General features: G+C 42.9%; 1 protein-coding gene across 2 annotated transcripts in view; it reads right to left on the reverse strand.

The window, feature by feature from the left end:
• Positions 1-21887, reverse strand: part of vps8 (VPS8 subunit of CORVET complex) — a 63287-nt gene that overhangs the window by 20279 nt on the left and 21121 nt on the right. For both annotated transcript variants that reach the window (XM_074675331.1, XM_074675330.1), the window contains exons 18-30: positions 20235-20281; positions 17176-17265; positions 15852-15898; positions 13739-13961; positions 13548-13637; positions 9536-9587; positions 9357-9399; positions 8272-8344; positions 7259-7381; positions 2651-2722; positions 2253-2372; positions 1422-1478; positions 1230-1312 (exon numbers count right to left, since the gene is read on the reverse strand). In XM_074675331.1, the coding sequence (XP_074531432.1) occupies positions 1230-1312; positions 1422-1478; positions 2253-2372; positions 2651-2722; positions 7259-7381; positions 8272-8344; positions 9357-9399; positions 9536-9587; positions 13548-13637; positions 13739-13961; positions 15852-15898; positions 17176-17265; positions 20235-20281 (1120 nt within the window). The remainder of the gene's footprint in view (positions 1-1229; positions 1313-1421; positions 1479-2252; positions 2373-2650; positions 2723-7258; positions 7382-8271; positions 8345-9356; positions 9400-9535; positions 9588-13547; positions 13638-13738; positions 13962-15851; positions 15899-17175; positions 17266-20234; positions 20282-21887) is intronic.

The following is a 21887-nucleotide window of genomic DNA, read 5'->3' on the forward strand; positions in this document are numbered from 1 at the left end:
ACAAAGTGTCTAATGTGGACAGCACATTCATCTTGTGTAAAAGAGTGTGTTTTTGTCAGATTTTCTGACTGACGGTGGTCTACAAAATTTCCTTAATATTTGTATTCCAAATGACTTAAACCATCAATGAATGAAATGGCAACATTTAATGATAGTTTTATGATTTTTCACTAAAACATTTCAACGTAATTCTATTAAATTCTGAATCTCCATGTACTTTAGGAAAGATAGCAAGACAGGATCTATGTATTGCAGAGCGCAGAAGAATAAACAGGGAATACCAAAGTATACTGAAAGTATACGGTCAGCCAGCGTTGAAATAAGAATACCAAAGACAGGAAAAGCAAAGATGGAAAACAGTGGATGATTGCAAATTAAAACTATCAGTGGTTAACATGATCAGGAAAAGCACAGTGAAAGAAAGGTTTTCTGCCTTTTTTTTTCAAATTGAACAAACATGTTCACAATAATTTGTAAAAATACCGTTACTTTATTTGAATAATTTAATGTAATATAATAATCTAAAGAGTCAAAAATGGTCATTTTGAAATTTTAATGTAAATAATTAAGGTTGCCAGAATTTTTTTAAGAGAACAAATGAAACTGCATAAAAAAATTAACAAAAGTTAATATTTAACATTTATCAATCTATGTGTGTTCCTATGATGGAAACACACTTATTTAAACACCTTTATTAAAATAAATAAGTAGAAATATTTTTCTTTTTATTGTGTCTGTGTTGACAAAAACTAAGAAACGACAGAAAAAAAGATATTTTATGATGAAATTACAGAATCAGGAGGTTGCAAAACAAAATTTCTGATAGCTGAGACTCTGCTTCATATACACTCACAAGTTTATATTTATTAACATTCAAAGAAAATAAATTGAATCCTGTTTCATCCAAATTCTCATAACAGGACCTTCACAACAAAGTTTTAATCACAGTCAGCAAAAAAAGAGTTAGGCTTTTCTGTCTGGAAACATCTTAAAGTACCAAATACTGAACTGACCTCAGGACAAAGGACATAAGAACTGACATCTGTGAGAGAAATGGCACCTTACATTACACCTGGCCCAAACACAGGTGTGTACTTACACTTTTAGATGTCACAGCTCATCAGACTAACAAAGAAAAGTTCATGTACAAAGGTAAAGTGTGCTACAATAACTTCATATCTTTATCACATGCAAACATCTTTCACGCTGCTCTTTGGTCAGATACTCACAACTTGGCTTTCTCTGCTAAGGCCAGCAGTCTTTCCTCATCGTACTGGACAACACCCCCAACCTGCAGCAACTCTAGCAGAACCTACAACACCAAAACACAACATGCTGAAGTCATGTACCAAATCAAAGGCTGCACATGTGAAAGTATACAGGACAGGATGGAGTCTCTCGCTCTCATAAATAAACCCAACCTGTTGCCTCTCAGTGTGTCGCGAGTCATCGTCTGGGCAACACAGAAATTCCAGAACCTGGAACAAAGAAACAAAAAAAAGTGTGAAAAAGTGGTCCGGCGAGTTTTATCTTCTTTAAAAACAGAGACCATTTTTTCTGCCTCAGATGGAGAAAGTTAGACAAGATCTCCAGAAGGAGCAAATCTTTGACCTGTCTATAGCTGACAAGTCATTTTATAAAACAAATGTTCTCCCTATTTTTTATTTTTTTTTATATTAGTATTTTCCACTTTATCAGTTGATCAGATCAATTGATAAAGCCTTCATCTCATTTATTTGGAACGGCAGGAGCCCCAGGTTACCTACTGAATCACTACAGAGGCCCAAACAACAAGGGGGGCTAGCTCTCCCAGACCTGTGCCTTTACCTTTGGGCTGCAAATGCTCAGAAGGTTCTATATTGGCTTCATGCCCCTGACACAGAGTGGTGCAAAAACAAATCTTGTACACTGCCTGGCCAAAACTCATTTCCTACCAGAAAAACTCACGCCACACAGCTGAGCTTGTGGAGTTTAATGGTGCCCGCTTTATGACTCCAGCTCTCCTCTGTCATATAGAAACTGCTCCCAGTGTATTGCCTGACTCGAAGAAGATAGAACCTTTGTACATCCTGGAAATTATTTTATAACTTGACGTTGATTCTGGCCTTGAAAACATATTGCTCTTTTAAAGAAATGAATGAACATTACTCATTTAATGCTGATTGTGTCCTCCTACAGTACACTCTGACTGATCTATCAGAACAAATAACCTTCTAATGAACATCTGGTGTTAAAAGTATGTGATTGGTCACCTGATCAAAGAGATTCCTGTTCACAAAAAGTGTGTTGTCTGGCTTGGCCAGCTGGCGAGCCAAAAAGGTGAAGAGTCCTCCCACCTGAGACGGAGTGAAGTCTGCGTTGTCCACCATCACCTACATAGGAACAAATACACTGATGATATGAAAAGAGGCGGATTTAAAAAAGCCCTGCTCTGTGAGAAACCAAGCCAGAGTTACTGCATGTTGTTTCAAGAGACATTTGACTAACACATTAAAACTGATGAGTAACAGACAAAAAACAGATTGAAACTTGTGCAAATGATGGTCCTGATTGATTTTTTGACCATTTCTTAAGGGTTTTTTTGTGCTCCATGCTGCCATAACTTCCATGAACCAAACACTGAGGTGGTGACAGATTTCTGTAGCTTTACCTGAAGTAAGATATCCACTATCCTCTGCTGGTATTCCAGGGCCTGTTTGTCATTCTTAAAGTCCTCAAACGTCTGAAACAAAGTCAGATCCAAACATCACATGGTATTAAACAATGGACAGGAAATCTCATGTGAATATTACACAAGGAACACCACAGAAAATTTGCACAAATATATATTTTGCTCGGTTGGAGTTCTCAGTGTAGTTTCAAAATGTAAAAAGAAGAAATGGGAGTGAGGCGAAAAAAGAGAAAGCAATTCATTGAAAAGGTAAATAGTGTGTTCATCAGTTAATCTAAAGTTTGAGAGCAGAGTTTAAAAACCCTGAAACCCCTAAAATAGAAATCAAAGTGTTAAAAAGGACTCAGTGATGAGGAGCTCCACTGTTCTCGTTGATCACTTCCTGCCTGACGCAAGTGTTTCCAGGAGGCTGTGGGAATGTTGCTCCAAGTGGTGAAGATGTCTTCATGGAGGATCATCCACTGTCTGGAACAGATGGCCATCTCTGTAAGTGTCCCTCTCCATCCATTCCCAAATGTTCTCAGAGTGATTTAGATCAGGGGAACATCAGGATGGTCCAAAGAGTGAGCTGATTCCTCTGGAAGAAGTCCTTCTTTCCATTGCTAGGCGCTGCCCAAGTAGCTACCTGTTGCAGCAGCTCTCTCTTCTCTGTCCGTTTCTTGTAATTTTTTTCATCTCTTTTTCGTCATCTTTGTATTTGGAGTGGATCATCACTTTGTATGGTTCATTGTTGGTCATGGACACCAAACCTTTTGTGGCTTCAGCGATATTTTTACTACTTTTCTCCTGTGTTTGTCTGGAGATCCTACATGTAACCATGGCTGCATTGTTTACATGTGAAATTAGCTGTTAGCAGCCTGTAGCATGTCAATGCTAACTAGTGTAGGGCTTGATGATTTCCCTCAAGGTGAGGAGGAGGAGGTGAGAACGACGTGCTGGTTCTCGGGTGTGAGCTGGGAGGTGACGACGTGGACCTGTCCTTCCATCCATCGTTGTTGGGAACGTGGGATCTAGCTCCGGTGGGATGGACGAGCTAGCCGTGCTAGCCCAGAGGCAGAGGGGCTGCCAGAGGGCAGAGTGGCATCATGCTGTTCACGGACGTGGCTGACGGAGCTGACATCAGACGCCGGCGCCACATTGGAGGAGCTTCGCCTGCTGTGAGCAGACAGGATCCAGGAGACAGAGACTGAACAGACTGCTGGAGAGGCTCATTCCTGGACCCTGTGGAGGTGGAGACTGACTGGGCTGGAGAGTGGTGGACGGGATGTCGTTATTTATTTTCTTATGGACCTTTTTGCACTTTCTATACACTTTCTTACTTTTGTTTTATTGATTGCTGCTGTGACTCCTGAATTTCCCCTCGGGGATAAATACAGTATTTTCTATTTCTATTTCTATTCTATTCTTTGTCAGGCGCCCATTGTGACCTGCAGCATTGTCCTGTTAAAAAACCCAGTCATTACCACACAGACCAGGGCCCTCAGTCATTAAGGAGGCTCCCTGCAACATCTCCACAGAGCCAGCTGCTGTTCGATGCTGCTGTTCAGATGGCGTCTGATGGTTATCGGGCTGCAGTTGGCTCCAATTTGGATCCAGGATCGTCCCGCGTCTTGTCGGACAGCCGACCAGAGCCTGCAGCTCAGCGCTGGTGAAGATTGGGTCTACCTCTGGACTTTTTTGTTCCGTAACCCTCAGGATCTTTGATGATATTCAAAACGGCTGTTTGAATTTCATCAGCAGTGATGGCGTGTTGTGAGAGGCCTTGCTGATGCAGCTCAACAATCCGACCACGTTCAAAGAGAGAAAGATTTTTAGCCTTTGCCAACAGGAGGTTACAACAGAGAAAATACCTGACAGGAAATCACATAGGACCTCATTTATCAATCTTGCACGGGAATTGGCGCAGATCTGGGTGTAAAAACGATCCTACGGCAACGTTCACGTGTGATTCATGAAACATGCGTACCAGGGCCAATCACAGCAAACGCCTGATCAGGTGTTAATAAATGTAGCGGCTGAAAACAATCGTAATTTCCATGACATGCTCCTAAATATTCAAGGTTCAGCTGGCCGAACCCACAGAACTCGCAACATGGAGAGACGCATTACTGGAAAAAGGGAACTTCTCCATGCTGGTGATCGACAACGCCATAGCAACAGAGGTAGAGAGGAAATGACGCTGTGTTGTTTGGCAGTCGGAAAAGTGGCGGAAAAGTAGAGCGAATCAAAAAAAATCAGCTGCAAGGAAATCACTGCAGTGATTCAGCAGCATGGATGTGACAAATTAAAATACAGCAGATTTTAAACATTTAACTTACACAGCCCTCATTTAAAGCTTGATTAATTCATCTGTGATGTCTGACTATTAGAAACCACAATATTATTAATTGTTTCTGTTCATGGTCAGAAACATGGAAAGTTGTCTTTTAAAAATGTGTTTGAGCTCTGAAAGAAGCTGCAGACTCCTGGACCTGTCACAGACTGAGGAGTGTCTGGAGCTCTCACCGGGTCTGCGCTAGTTTCAGGCAGAAGTGACGGAGTGACAGACCAACCTGCACTGTGCCAGATGCAGAAAATAAAACATTTTCAACATTGAAAACTAGTTCACCTAAAAACTGATCTAATTAGCTTCATTTGGGGTCGTTTTGGTGCCTGGCCAAGATGTGTGTCAATCGTGCGCAATTGGGCAGACCAGAGTTTTATGATTCTTCTTATCACATAGAGTGCATAGGTTGTGAGCTCATGTAAATAAACGTCTTTTGTTATGAAATTGTCACTTTTTTCACACACAGGTCAAGTTTATATGATAATATTGTGGGGAGTGAAATAATAATCTCCACAGTGAATCCTGTAATCAAACAGCTTCCTTAAAAAATCCAGGCTAAAAGTTTGATCCAGCTTCCTCTGAATGTTCTCTGTGTAGACTTTATCATGGACAAGGGAGTGTATGAAAAACTGATAACAGCATCTCTATTTTTATTTTTTTAAGTAAACTAATGAAGGAAACACATTTTTTTATGGGGAGAAATCAGCTGACAGCTCGCGCTGCTCTTTCATAGCAAAGTGTTTTATAGATTGGCAGAAGAGTGAAATGTTAGGAGCATTCTTGGTGTCATATCTAATCCAACAATCTAAATACTAATCTAAGAACATCAGTTTTTCTGCCTGAAAATGTTTTGTGCTCATATGATCTAATAACTCTCCTCCACAGACAGATTTCCCTCTCTGCACATCGCTCCCCACTGACATTAAACTTGCATACACAAACACAGACCTGGCGTGGGATTAGAGCGTACCTGACGCCCACGTTCAGATTGATGCAGAACTGTGCGTGGAAAGGAGCGCACACCCATTTTTCAGGTGACGTTTGATAAATGAGGGCCACTGAATCCACATTTTAGAGCAGATTTTATCTTTTAAAGTTCAGCTCATAAACTTAAGTTCAGCTGATGAACAGAATATTTACTTTCAACTGTTTGAAATAAATTTCTTACTCTTTTTTTTTGTCTCACTCTCATTTCTTCTTTTTGCATTTTGAAACTCTACTTTGAAGCTTAGTCAAGATACAGCAGTGTGAAATGCAATGCAATTTTTCAGCTGGTTTTGTGTTGATCAGGTGTGTATTCTTACAGAGGTTTGATGCCTTGCCTCGTTATTTCAGGCAGTGGGAGAGAACTTATCAGTGTGTGAACTGATGTCAAACTGTGAAACTTGCATTTCTATTTTTGGTAGCCTTTTGAAACAGAACACCTGAAGTGTTCATTATTTAGCCCAACACACAGTTAGAGTTATGCTTTATATGAGCTCTTTCTAGGTTCATCATCAGAGGTTTGTATTAAAAAACAACATCTCATATACAGCTACCAAACTATGGTAGCCCATTTCCGCTGGTTAAAAGAATACATTCATTAATACAACTTGGCTTTTGTGATATTTTTTTGTCCACCTTAAATCAAAATTATGAGATAAAAAGTTGAAATTATGAGATTCATGTACTCCAGCTGGCAGTGTTGTCCTTGCATCTCCTACCTCTCTGTGCATCCTCTTACAGCCCAACTACGTAAACAATGCTAAGCTAACTGAAATCTTACTGATAGTACGTCCCAGTTTTACACTAGATCATAACCTAGTTAAATGGACCAGTTCATATATATCTCTTTTCTGGTTTCTCTGAGCACTCAAAGTGTTTTACACTAGTCTCATTCACCCATCCACACAATATTCACACACTAATGGCAGAGGTTTCTATTAGGAAGCATCAGTATTAACGAACACATTCACACCCATCACACCCTTTCAACTAACACACTCACAGCCATCTTTGTCAACAACAATGCCAGCTGGAGCATATTAATCTCATCATTCAGACTTTTTTTCTTATCTCATATTTATGACTTAATATGAAAAACACTCAACAAAACAAAGTTTTAATTCTTTTTTTTTAACTGGTGAAAATGGACTTTGAGGAAAGATGGAGTTAAAAAAAATACTAAATTAAAGGAATGCCCACTCCATCATATTCAGGATTAAGGCTTCCTCTGTTCAAATTGCAGACACACTATCGTAATAGGACACCAGAGACCTTACCATGGCCAGAACGTTGAGGAACTCTCGGGTATCAAAGTGAAGAAGAGAACGAATAAATGGGAAAACATCCTCCTCTTCCTCTGATGAGTCGCCTGAATGGAGACGAATGAGGAACTCAAACACCTGCCATCAGAACACAAACATTAAACACCACAAGTAAATATGGTAAAATATGAGCATTTTGAACAGTAACTGTGCCAATCTTTACCTCAACACACAGAGAAAGACAAATTTCACATTAGTATGTTTAACCATGCCACTGTGGATATGGATATGTTTCTGTATGACAGGGTTTTTATTGTGGTCTGCGCATTAAGGACATATAGTCATAAAGGCTGGTCACCAAACCAGGACATATCCCCATTATTCAGATTACACACCATGCTGACAAAAGCTGATTTAATGTGGATAAATAGAAGATCTGAAATTAAACCACTCATTAAAGTGCACTTTGCATATAATCAATGGGAATGGGGGGATGTCTGCCATTGCTGCCAGCCTTCTAGTCCTGTTTGACTCTGACTGTAACCTTCAGCCTAAAACTATGAAGCCATGTTGAGGTAGGTAAACTTCTTGTTTCTGTTTAAAGCTGGCTGCAGGAACAGCAGAAACCACAAGTACACTGACTCAGAAACTGTGATTTTACAGGAACATGTTTACCGTTTGGGTACAAATACCTCATTCCTCTATCAGCAGACAATCTACCAGAGGTGATAATTTCATCGCTTTGTAAGTTATTACTCTTTGCTCTCTGTCCATATGAGGGCATAACTGATTTAACCGACAGGTGGTCACCCTGTAGCTGTCTACAGGGAGAATTAAGACCCTACTCTTTACCTCATCCTAACTTGAACAAAGCTAGGTTGACGTCAGCATTTTCAACTTGGCCCCGGTGAACGCTGAGCCTCAGAGCACTGTATCAGAGACAGATGGGAAACATCCCAGAATGACCACAGGGAGGGCAGAGTCACAGCCTCAGACCTATGATCTGCTAATATCAAGAGTCCACATACCTGGTTCTTCACTTGAACCACAAGGTCTTCAGGGATGTCTCCAAGTGGATATGCTCTCCCTGCAAGACAGCAGCTACACAAACACACACACACAAGCACATAAACACACACACACACACACACACACACACACACACACACAAGCACACAACTCCACACACACACACACACACACACACACACACACACACACACACACACACACACACACACACACACACACACACACACACACACACACACAGATACACACACGCACAGTAAGCTTTCCTCTTTAAAGTCATTAACAGGAGTGTTTTTAGCTGCATGCTCTCTGGAACTTGACATGTTGCAGTCTGGCTCACCAAACAGCTTTTTGATAACAGATTACTCCACACAGTCATGTTGTTCTGAGAAGATTCACGGACTGAGGAGAGTCTGTCTCCAGAATGATCATGGTTCTCTTATTATCCTGATCATTATGCACTCATTGGTTTCAGAACTTTTTTAAAGGTTCCATTCCAGAGGCTCCCAGAAAACTTTGAATGCCAAACCTGTGATTTTCTGGAGTAAATCTGTCATTATACAGGGGAATTATTTATTTTAAATGGTAAATGTCTGAAACCTCCTGGAGGGATGTCAGGTGTTATATTTTCAATGATGTACCGTTATTATGGAGTACTGCTATGAGATCTTTAAAAGTAGTCCAGATCTTGTTGTGGGGTCATTTCATCCATCCACAGTGATCAGTTAGTCGCACTTCCACTTTGTTGGTATTCTGTCAGAAGCTTGTTTAAAGTTGGTCATTACTCCTTACCTAAGTATGTTAATACATCCTTTATCTTTTATTTAGGCTCAGTTCTTTCCTCTTTTCCTGGGTTATTATAATTTATACTCCTCCATCCCCTGACAATCTTTGAGGACAGTAACAAAGGATCTACTGTCAGCTAGGGGGTGTCCAAGAAGCTTTTACTGACATATCTATTAACTCTTAGAGCAACACAACTTCTCACAGTTAACCTGAGGTAGATTTGGGGATGTCACAAACCTTTGAAAGTGACAGAGAGGGCTGAGTTATGAACCAAAATCACATCTATGTCACTGACCTGATGTACACCAGTAGTTTGTTTCCCATCACCACCTCCTCATCTGTTCAAGAAGAGAAACAGTGATGGTGAACATGCTGTTTCAACACTCTGAACAACAGAAATACAGGAGTCATCATGTGTTAACCATGTGTTGAGGCTGCTACAATGCTGTCAGAGTCTGAGGGTTCAATCTTTACCTGTCAGGCTCTTCCCGCACTTAAGTGGTGGGCTAATCACTGCAAAGAGTTTCTGAAACATAGACATGGAGAAGGCAACGAATGGAACATATGATGTCAGTGCATGAAGGTTAGAACAGTCCAATACCCTGATTACACTGATAACAAACTGATGGCAGTAAAAACTGAGTCAATCACTCCACACACCTAAACACTTCAATACCTCACCTTATTATGGAATCTCTCCAGGAACTCCACCAACAAATTACACAAATTGCCTCCCAGGTTCATCAGCTCAACCCTCTCAGCACCAATCCACCTGTGAGTGACCCCCAGAACCAGCTCCTCTCCCCTCACCCGTCTGGATCCCCAGGAGCGTTTGAGACGCATGAACAATAAGCTCTGCATTTCCTGTGGCCAACCTGGACATTACATCGCCTCCTGCCCCCTGACAGTAAAAGAGAGGGCTCACCATTGACAGAGGGCACAATGGTGAGCCAGACCACATCTCCACCAGCTCTCCATGATGTATGACAGTCCCATCTAGTATCCTCTGGCAACACAACACCTCTCCTTTTCTGGTACTGATTGACTCTGGAGCAGATGACAGCTTCATTCACGAAGAACTCTCTAAAGAACTGCAATTACCTCTTGAGGCTCTCCCTTCACCCAAGAGGGTTACTGCCCTGGATGGGCACCTCATCTCTCAGGTTACCCATCAGACAGTTCATTTCACACTAATCATCTCTGGGAACCATAGAGAAACCATTCAACTGTTAGTTATCCCCTCTCCTGTATCTCAAGTTGTTCTTGGTTACCCATGGCTCAAGAAACACAACCCCCACATTGACTGGAGAAATTCCACCATCACCAGTTAGAGTACCCACTGCCATTCACTGCCTCCTGTCTGCAGTTCCGGCCTCTAGGGAACCCACCAGGGCCTTCTCCATCCTCAGACCTCATGAATGACATCCTTAGAGATATGCTCAACCGGTTTGTCTTTGTTTACTTGGACGACATCTTAATCTTCTCCCGTTCCCTCGAAGAGCACCAGAGACATGTTCGTCAAGTTCTACAGACAGTTGCTAGGGAACCATTTGTATGTCAAACCAGAGAAATGTGAGTTTCACTCCACCTCAGTACACTTCCTGGGCTACATAATTGCCAAGGGACAACTCCAACCTGACCCCGCTAAGACCCAACCTGTCATTGACTGGCCCATACCCACCAACTGCAAGGAGCTGCAGCGCTTCCTTGGTTTTGCTAACTTTTACCCACGCTTCATAATGGATTACAGCAAAGTGGCTAGCCCTCTCACTCGTCTCACCTCCATCTCATCTCCCTTTCAGTGGACCCCTGGGGCTTCTACTGCATTCAGTGGGCTGAAAACCCTTTTCACTAGTGCCCTGGTCCTGAAACACCCCAATCCAGACCTCCAGTTATTGTGGAAGTGGAGAGGAATTATGATGTTGGAGACAGAGAGCTGTTGGCAGTAGTGTGGGCCCTGCAGGAGTGGAGACACTGGTTGGAGGGATCTGTTATCCCCTTCTTGATTTGGACCGACCACAAGAACCTTGCCTATCTATGTGCTGCTAAGCGGCTAAACCCCCGTCAAGCCCGCTGGTCCCTCTTCCTGAGCCGTTTTAACTTTCACTCTCTTCTTCCCGGGTCTCGGAACATCAGGCCTTATGCCCTTTCATGCCTCCATGCACACCCATCCAGTTCCGAGGAACCTGACCCCATCATCCCCTTGTCCTGCATTGTCAGCGCAGCTTCGTGGGAGATTGAACAAGTTGTAAAAGAAGCTAAAAAGGCTCAACCGGACCCCAAGACTGGACCTCCAAACCGTTTCTTTGCCCCGGATGCCCCCCGTTCTCAGGTGCTTCAGTGGGGTCACTCATCAAAATTGGCCTGCTACCCCGGAGTGACTGGAACTCTCCTGTTCTTCAAACAGCACTTCTGGTGGCCTAACATGGCCAGGGACACCTGTGAGTTCGTTCTTGCCTGCCCTGTCTGCGCCAGAGGTAAAGCCTCTCATCAATCTCCCGCTGGTTTGCTGCGCCCCTTACCTATCCCCAGCCGCCCCTGGTCCCACATCGCTGTGGATTTTGTCACTGGGCTCCCCCCATCTGAAGGTAACACAGTTATACTCACTATCATTGGCCGTTTCTCGAAATCTGTTCATTATGTGCCCCTCCCAAAATTACCCTCTGCTCTCGAGACCACTAATCTCCTCGTTCTCCATGTGTTCAAGCTCCATGGTATCCCCAGTGATATTGTCTCTGACAGAGGTCCCCAGTTCTCTTCACTCATGTGGAGGGAGTTCTGTAAGGCAGTGGGCACAGCAGCCAGTCTCTCCTCGGGATACCATCCACAGACAAATGGCCAAACAGAGCGGGCAAATCAAGATTTGGAGTCTGCTCTTTGTTGTGTTGTTGCCCACCATCCAGTGTCATGGAGCACCTTCCTCCCCTGGATCGAGTATGCCCACAACTCCCTCATCAGCTCTGCCACAGGTATGTCTCCTTTTATGGCCTGCTTTGGTTTCCAACCCCCTTTGTTCCCAGATCAGGAGCATCAGGTGGCAGTTCCATCGGTGAGGGAGCACCTGAGATGGATTAAGGAGGTTTGGAGGAACGTCAGGACTGCTCTTAATCGGTCAGCGTAGAGAAACAAGTGGCTGGCAGACATCCATCGCTCCCCAGCTCCCGATTATCAGCCAGGACAGATGGTGTGGCTCTCCTCCCATGATCTCCCTCTCCAGACTGAGTCACATAAGCTCACACCACGCTTCATTGGACCTTTTCCCATTGTCAAAGTCATCAACCCCACCTCCGTTAAGCTCAAGCTCCCTGATTCCCTCAAGATACATCCCACTTTCCATGTGTCTCTCCTGAAGCCTGTTTCTACCAGTGACCTTAGCCCTCCGGTTGTACCCCCTCCACCCCCCTGGATCATTGACAACCATCCAGCTTTCACAGTGTCCAAGATTCTGGATGCCAGGCCTCGAGGACGGGGCTTCCAATACCTTGTGGATCGGGAGGGCTATGGTCCCTTGTGAGGTTGTGGATCTCATGTAAACTTTTTTGGACAGTTCCCTTATCAATGACTTTTATGTGGCTCATTCAGATAAGCCTGGAGGGACGCCAGGAGGCGTCCGTTGAGGGGGAGGCACTGAGATGATCTGTGTTGGCCTGTGTGGACTTTCCCTGGTCTCCCCTGCAGAGCCTTGGCTGTGTTCTCTCCCTGCTCACCCAGTGGTACATTGGCTGACATTTCAGAGTATCTTGAACACTGAAAGTATCTGTATAATGATCTTTGCTGTTTGTAACTGCTGTTCTCCTCTGTTTCCTCCAGTGTCTCCACGAGCCTCCTGCCTTTGCATCTCACTCTGCCACGCTCTCCCACGCTGCCACCTGGACTCTTGCCTGTCTTACCCTCCCCCCACCCTCAGCACCTTACCTGGAAAATAAAACTTACTGCAACTGCTTCCTTTGCCTCCGTCTGCTTTTGGGTCTGAAGTTTTATTACCGGTTGAATAACATAACAATGTCTACAGTACACTGATAACTGTTGTAAATGGATTGGTTGAAAATATTTATTGTGAACATGAAAAGAAAGTCAAAACAGAAAATTGAACAGTTTAAGAAGTAAATCAGGAAGAAGTAACACTAATTAAATCCTTTCTTTATTATTAAATGAGAAATAATGCATCAGTCAGCTTCTTTCTTTTTCTTTACCAACATATAAAACAAACATTTCTTGTTAGAGACTGTCTAAATCTCTATAATATTTAATCTACTACTTGATACTTTATTCTACTTATTGTCTGAATATAGATACGCTGCATAAATATAAATGAGCTATTATAAATATATTAGTTTATCAGTAATTTATCTTAACTCAAAGACCAGTTACCTACCTGTCAATGAACGCCTTGAATTAGCGCAATCAGAGGCACTGAACTACATTCACACAATCTTCTTATGAATCTAACATGATGTAAGTGGGGGGGGGGGGGGGGGGGGCTTACCTCCATAGGTGTAATGTAGTCATTCATGCCACTGTTGAAAACATAGATCATTGCATCATGGAGTTGGTTCTCCCAGCAGATCTGGACCACCTTCAAAACCAAAGACACAGAAAGATGCGGTTCTCTGAGCGCGATCTTTGCTTTGGCTCAGGAGCTGCTGAGTTGGTGCTCACTACACTGCCCATACACACCTGCAGAATGTCCAGATTGGTTACATCCAGATGGACGATGCACCTCTCCAGGCTCTCCATTTTACCAGTGCTGTGATAGTGGGCCAAGAGGTCCCTCATGATGGGGGGTGTGAGGTGGCCGAGGCGGTCTGCAACAATGTATGACTCCAGGGACTCCAGAAAGACTCCTTTAGCCACCATGTTCTCTGCCAGCTCAGCATAGAGCTGGTTGAAGAGCAGGTCTCTGCAGAAAGGCACACAGAAAGGATTATTCATCAGCAACTGGATTGGTCTGAATCTGGTTTTATAAACTGATCCAACATTAGAAACTGTTTCAGCCTTTCTTCAGCCATGCTTTTTTAACATTATAATTTCAGGTTCATAAAAGGGGAAAAAGGATAAAATGAAACAAAATGAGACGAAGGTTGTTCCAGATCAATCAATGGTCAGAAACAGCTTCAGTGATCAACACGGATGAAGGGTTACTGACTCTGATATGTAGTTCAATGTTTTCCAGTATTTAAAAGCCATCAGCTCATACTATTAGGAAGAAGGTGAGTTTTTCAATGGAATATATTTCATTTACAGTTTTAGTCCAGTCGTCCTTTGTTGGTGGGTTTGTCTGAATCCACTTGTGTGGCTTTTTTACTTGCAGCCAAGATGATTTGTAAAGATACCTGTCCTGAGACTTCAGACCACTTGGCATTTCACTAAAATGTGACAAAGCAGGAAACAACTTCTATTCAAAAATGATCCTAAAATCTTTTGCCAGCTCTTGCCAGTAAGAATGGATATGTAGGCAGGGCATGAATATATGAATATAATCTGTGATTGATGCACTACACATCCTTCAGAATTCATCAGTCCCTGAGGGGATATTGTTTAGATTATCTTTAATACTTAACATGCTTCAACTGTAACTCTCTTTTATCCGGCTGTCCTAATAAGTCTATTAGGACTCTTCAGCTGGTTCAGAATGCTGCCGCTCGGGTACTGACTTGGACTGGGAGGAGAGAGCACATCTCTCCAGTGTTAGCGTCTCTACACTGGTTACCTATAAAATCTAGGATAGAGTTTAAAATTCTTCTTTTGACTTACAAAGCGCTTAATGGCATCGGGCCATCGTATCTTAAAGACTTAATTGTTCCGTATAATCCGTCTAGGTCTTTGCGTTCTCAACATGCTGGTCTGCTCGTTGTACCTAGGGTCTCTAAAAGTAGTATGGGAGGTCGAGCCTTTAGTTATCAGGCTCCTCTTCTTTGGAATAACTTACCGGTTGAGGTCCAGGGAGCAGACACGGTCTCAACCTTTAAGAGTAGACTTAAAACTTTCCTTTTTGATAAAGCTTACAGTTAGAGCTGGATCAGATCTGAACCAGCTCTTAGTCATGCTGCTATAGGTTTAGACTGCTGGGGGGAACTGACACACAGGGCTCCTGTTTCCCTCTTTTTCTGTCAGTCTAACTTCTAGTCTTACTGTCCTGTTATAGTTACTGACCATACACCTCTCTGGGAGGGTCTGAGTTTGTCTTGTAGGTTCCTGGGGATTGGTGAAGAAGACGGCCTGCTGCTGTGCTCCTGTCCGACACCAGCTACGGATTTGGCCTGCTGGTTTCACCTTAACTGTCGCCACAGCGCCAAACTTCAGACTGCGTCTGTTTCTCTCTCTCTCCCTTTCTGTGTGTGTGTGTGTGTGTGTGTGTGTGTGTCTGTGTCTGTGTCTGTGTCTGTGTCTGTGTGCGTGTGTGTGTATCCCTATCCCCCCCCCCCCCCCCCCCCCCCCCCCTCTCTCTCCCACTCTCTCTCCTCTATCTGTCTCTCTCTAACCCCAACACAGTCGAGACAGATGTCTGTCTAACATGAGTCTGGTTCTGTCCGAGGTTTCTGCCTGTTAAAGGGAAGTTTTTCCTAGCCATTGTAACTTGCTAAATGCTGCAAAGTCCTGTACTCATGGTGGATTAAGATAAGATAAGACTCCTTATCTTGTCTTGATGTTGGGTTTCTGCTAACAAAATTTTATTAACATTTACGGGTCTAGACCTGTAAATGTTTTTGTAAAGTGTCTTGAAATAACATTTGTTATGATTTGGCGCTATATAAATAAAGATTGATTGATTGATTGATTCAAGACTTACGCCCTCTGTAGCAGCAGGCAGTACTCCACCAGGACTGGAACCACGTCCTAACAATATCAGACACAGAGACAAAGACACAAACAGAGAAACATAGACAGAGACACAGAGACAAAGACACAAACAGAGAGGCATAGACAGAGACACAGAAACAAAGACATAAACAGAGAGGCATAGACAGAGACACCGAAACAGGAAAACAGACACAGACACAGACAGAGAAAGACACAGATTGAAACAAAGACACAGATAACCAGAGACACAGACATACATGCACAGAAACATGGACACAAAAACAGACACAAAAAAAAGACACAGAGACACAGAGAAACAGACACAGACGCATAGACAGGCACAGACGCACCGACAGAGAAACAGACACAAAGACACAGAGACACATACGCACAAAGACACAGACACACAGAGACCCAGACACACAGACACAAGGACACAGAGACACAGGCACACAAAGACACAAAGACACAGGCACACAAATACACAAGGACACAGAGGCACACAGACACGGACACAGACATACAGAGACACAGACCCACAGACACAAGGACACAGACACACAGGCACACAAAGACACAGGCACACAAAGACACAAGGACACAGAGACATAGACACACAGATACCCAGACACAAAGACACAGGCACACAAAGACACAAGTACACAGAGAAACAGACACACAGAGACACAGACACGCAGGTTAGTTTAAAACAGTGTAAACCTTTGCTTTCATACAGACTGTCTCAGGGGTCATTTTGGAGAAAGCATTGCTTCTCATATGTTCTCTTTTAAAAAATGTTCACGGCCTTGTAATTTGGACCAACTTGAACAGGGTACTGTACGATGGCGGGTAGGTGTCAGATGTTTGCAAAAGTTACAACTCAATGGAAGTGAAGAGGTCAGTTATCCCAACAGGCACAAAAAAGTTGTGGAAGAAAATAAATGATTGTTTTCTTTTTTAACTTCATCTATGCTAAATACATCTATAATAAAAGATGAGACATTACCAGTAAATATTAAAATAAGCTCCTCGAAAGAGATCATAGGGTGAGACCCCAACAAAGCTATATCATCATAGATAAAGTATAAAAAGAAAATCATTTTCTATATTTCACAAATCCTTTGTGCTTGTTGGTATAACCAACATGTTTTCAAAACGCTGTGCTTTGGCTTTTGCTTATTATCTGACAACTACCAGCCACTGTATTCTAGCCCAATTTTTAAAGTCAAATCAGGAGCTTTATAAGACTTTTTCAAGACACAAACATTTATAAATTGTGATGCAGTGTGGTTTAGTAATGAATGTCTGCTTACCTGGAAATGTTGCTCCATGACTTGTATCTTTCCTTGTTCTGGACACTTCTTCAAAGAATGCTCTGCAAACTGGAAAAAAAGCTCAACCATCTGCAGATACAAAGAGATAAGAGCAACAAGTCAATAAGCATGACCATCATAACAGATACACAGACAAAAAAACAGATTTAGATAGACTGAGCCACAGGCTGAGAGACAGACTGAGAGAGACTGAAACACAGACTGAAACACAGACTGAAACACAGACTGAGACAGACTGAAACACAGACTGAAACACAGACTGAGACAGACTGAAACACAGACTGAAACACAGACTGAAACACAGACTGAAACACAGACTGAGACAGACTGAAACACAGACTGAAACACAGACTGAGAGAGACTGAAACACAGACTGAAACACAGACTGAGACAGACTGAAACACAGACTGAAACACAGACTAAAACACAGACTGAGACAGACTGAAACACAGACTAAGACAGACTGAAACACAGACTGAGACACAGACTGAAACACAGTATGAGACAGACTGAAACACAGACTAAGACAGACTGAAACACAGACTGAGACACAGACTGAAACACAGACTGAGACAGACTGAAACACAGACTGAAACACAGACTGAAACACAGACTGAAACACAGACTGAGACAGACTGAAACAAAGACTGAAACACAGACTGAGACACAGACTGAAACACAGACTGAGACACAGACTGAGACACAGACTGAAACAAAGACTGAAACACAGACTGAGACACAGACTGAAACACAGACTGAAACACAGACTGAGACACAGACTGAAACACAGACTGAGACACAGACTGAGACACAGACTGAAACAAAGACTGAAACACAGACTGAGACACAGACTGAAACACAGACTGAAACACAGACTGAGACACAGACTGAAACACAGACTGAGACACAGACTGAGACACAGACTGAGACAGACTGAGACACAGACTGAAACACAGACTGAAACAGACTGAAACACAGACTGAGAGAGACTGAAACACAGACTGAAACACAGACTGAGACAGACTGAAACACAGACTGAAACACAGACTAAAACACAGACTGAGACACAGACTGTAACACAGACTGAGACACAGACTGAGACACAGACTGAAACAAAGACTGAAACACAGACTGAGACACAGACTGAAACACAGACTGAAACACAGACTGAGACACAGACTGAAACACAGACTGAGACACAGACTGAGACACAGACTGAGACAGACTGAAACACAGACTGAAACACAGACTGAAACAGACTGAAACACAGACTGAGAGAGACTGAAACACAGACTGAAACACAGACTGAGACAGACTGAAACACAGACTGAAACACAGACTAAAACACAGACTGAGACAGACTGAAACACAGACTAAGACAGACTGAAACACAGACTGAGACACAGACTGAAACACAGACTGAGACAGACTGAAACACAGACTGAAACACAGACTGAAACACAGACTGAAACACAGACTGAAACACAGACTGAAACACAGACTGAAACACAGACTGAGACACAGACTGAAACACAGACTGAAACACAGACTGAGATAGACTGAGACACAGACTGAGACACAGACTGAAACACAGACTGAAACACAGACTGAAACACAGACTAAAACACAGACTGAGACACAGACTGAAACACAGACTGAGACACAGACTGAAACACAGACTGAGACACAGACTGAGACACAGACTGAAACAAAGACTGAAACACAGACTGAGACACAGACTGAAACACAGACTGAAACACAGACTGAGACACAGACTGAAACACAGACTGAGACACAGACTGAGACACAGACTGAGACAGACTGAAACACAGACTGAAACACAGACTGAAACAGACTGAAACACAGACTAAGACAGACTGAAACACAGACTGAGACAGACTGAAACACAGACTAAGACAGACTGAGACACAGACTGAGACACAGACTGAAACACAGACTGAGACAGACTGAAACACAGACTGAAACACAGACTGAAACACAGACTGAAACACAGACTGAGACAGACTGAAACACAGACTGAGACACAGACTGAGACAGACTGAAACACAGACTGAAACACAGACTGAGACACAGACTGAAACACAGACTGAGACAGACTGAAACACAGACTGAAACACAAACTGAAACACAGACTGAAACACAGACTGATTCACAGACCGAAACACAGACTGAGACACAGACTGAAACACAGACTGAAACACAGACTGAAACACAGACTGAGACACAGACTGAAACACAGACTGAAACACAGACTGAAACACAGACTGAAACACAGACTGAAACACAGACTGAGACACAGACTGAGACACAGACTGAAACACAGACTGAAACACAGACTGAAACACAGACCGAAACACAGACCGAGACACAGACTGAAACACAGACTGAAACACAGACTGAGACACAGACCGAAACACAGACTGAAACACAGACTGAAACACAGACTGAGACACAGACTGAAACACAGACTGAAACACAGACTGAGATAGACTGAGACACAGACTGAGACACAGACTGAAACACAGACTGAAACACAGACTGAAACACAGACTAAAACACAGACTGAGACACAGACTGAAACACAGACTGAGATAGACTGAAACACAGACTGACACAGACTGAAACACAGTCTAAAACACAGACTGAAACACAGACTGAGACACAGACTGAAACACAGACTGAAACACAGACTGAGACACAGACTGAAACACAGACTGAAACACAGACTGAGACACAGACTGAGACACAGACTGAAACACAGACTGAAACACAGACTGAAACACAGACTGAAACACAGACTAAAACACAGACTGAAACACAGACTGAGACACAGACTGAGACACAGACTGAGATAGACTGAGACAGACTGAGACACAGGCTGACAGAGGCTGAGACACATGCTGAGTCAATGAATTAGACAAAGGCTGAAACACAGACTGAAACAAAGACTTTAACATAGACTGAAACACAGACCGACAGTGATGACTTAAGACAAAACAGACCAGTGCTGATTTTACCTTATCAGCCACCACCCTCTTCCTTTTTGACGCATCTCCAAACAGTCCTGATGAAAAAATACACACACACACACACACACACACACACACACACACACACACACACACACACACACACACACACACACACACACACACACACACACACACACACACACACACACACACACACACACAGATAATTTTATGAATCAAAGGTGTGATTCCTTATTTAAAAGATGGTATTTTCTTCTTTACTTTCAGAGCCTGTGATTGGATTCAGCTCAATAAAAGAAACAGGAGGTTTGATTAGATTCATTTCTATTGGTTAAGTCTGCTGAAAATGATGACTGTGTAATTCATCTTTTCTGTATAAAAGTAAGAGATTAAAAGTGAGCTTGTTCCAAAAAAGCATGTGACCTCATTTGTTTTATTCATCCAGAAGACAAGATGCAGACACAAATATTTTAAAATCATGACTGAAACCTTGAAAACCCATTAAGAGTGAAAAAAGCACATCCCTCCAGTGTTAGGGTCTCTACACTGGTTACTTATAAAATCTAGAGTAGAGTTTAAAATTCTTCTTCTGACTTACAAAACACTTAATGGCATCGGGCCATCCTATCTTGAAGAACTCTTTTTTGTATGATCCGTCTAAGTCACTGGGTTCTTAGCACCAGGCCTGCTTGTCGCACCTAGGGTCTCTAAAAGTAGTCTGGGAGGTGGAGCCTTTAGTTGTCAGGCTCCTCTTCTTTGGAATAACTAACCAGTTGAGGTTCGGGGGACAGACACAGTCTCTACTTTTAAGAGCAGACTTTCAAACCTTTCTTTTTTAATAAAGCTTATAGTTAAAATTGTTTCTGGTGCTAAAGGTTTAGACTGCTGGGGAGGAAACTGTCACACAGGGCTCCTGTTTCCCTCTCTCTATCTGTCAGTCTAACTTCTAGTCTTAATGTCCTGTTATAGTTACTGACCATACACCTCTCTGGGAGACTCTGAGTTTGTCTCCAAGGTTCCTCTGGACCTGCCAGAGACTATTCATCTCTGTCTGTCTGTCTCTCTGAGTGCATGCTGAGGGCGGCTGGGTGAGTGTGTCAGAGAGCGTTTTTGAGCTGTGTACGTGAAGTTCATGTGTTTGTGCATCATCTTTTTGTGCGTGTATTTGTGCTCTGTTTGGCATCAGCCGGCCATTAAAGCACATCTAGAGTCTCTAGGTTTGTAGAAGCTGACTCCCCAACACGCCTTCAAACTTTCTCTGGCTGTCAGTGTGTCAGTGGAGGAGTGTAGTCTGGCTGTGGGGGGCTGTTGTGGGGTATGACAGTGTAAAGTCTGCAGCATCCAGGATGGACAGCCCAGTTGTTACTTTCTTAGACAGCACAGAGAAAGTGAGTTAGCTTGAAAGCAGGGAGGTGATCCAGGGATCTTGCACTCTGGTCTTGTCTCTGGTTAGCCCCACTAAGAAAGTAGTTATTTCTAATGTGCCCTCGTTCTTAAAGAATGAACTGCTGAAGAGAGTGCTGACCCAACACAGACAGTTAGTGTCTTTGATGAAGATGATTCCTCTCAGCTGCACTTATCTGCACCATGTCTTTAAGGAGACAGGTCTTCATGATCCTTCCAAAGGGCCAAGAAGACCTAGATCTAGTTCTCACTTTCCACATTGATTCAGTTACA

The sequence above is a fragment of the Halichoeres trimaculatus genome, unplaced genomic scaffold (genome assembly GCF_033239565.1).
Source record: "Halichoeres trimaculatus isolate MK-OKI-2021-1 unplaced genomic scaffold, fHalTri1.1 fHalTri1_scaffold_8, whole genome shotgun sequence".
Classification (NCBI taxonomy): Eukaryota; Metazoa; Chordata; class Actinopteri; order Labriformes; family Labridae; genus Halichoeres; species Halichoeres trimaculatus.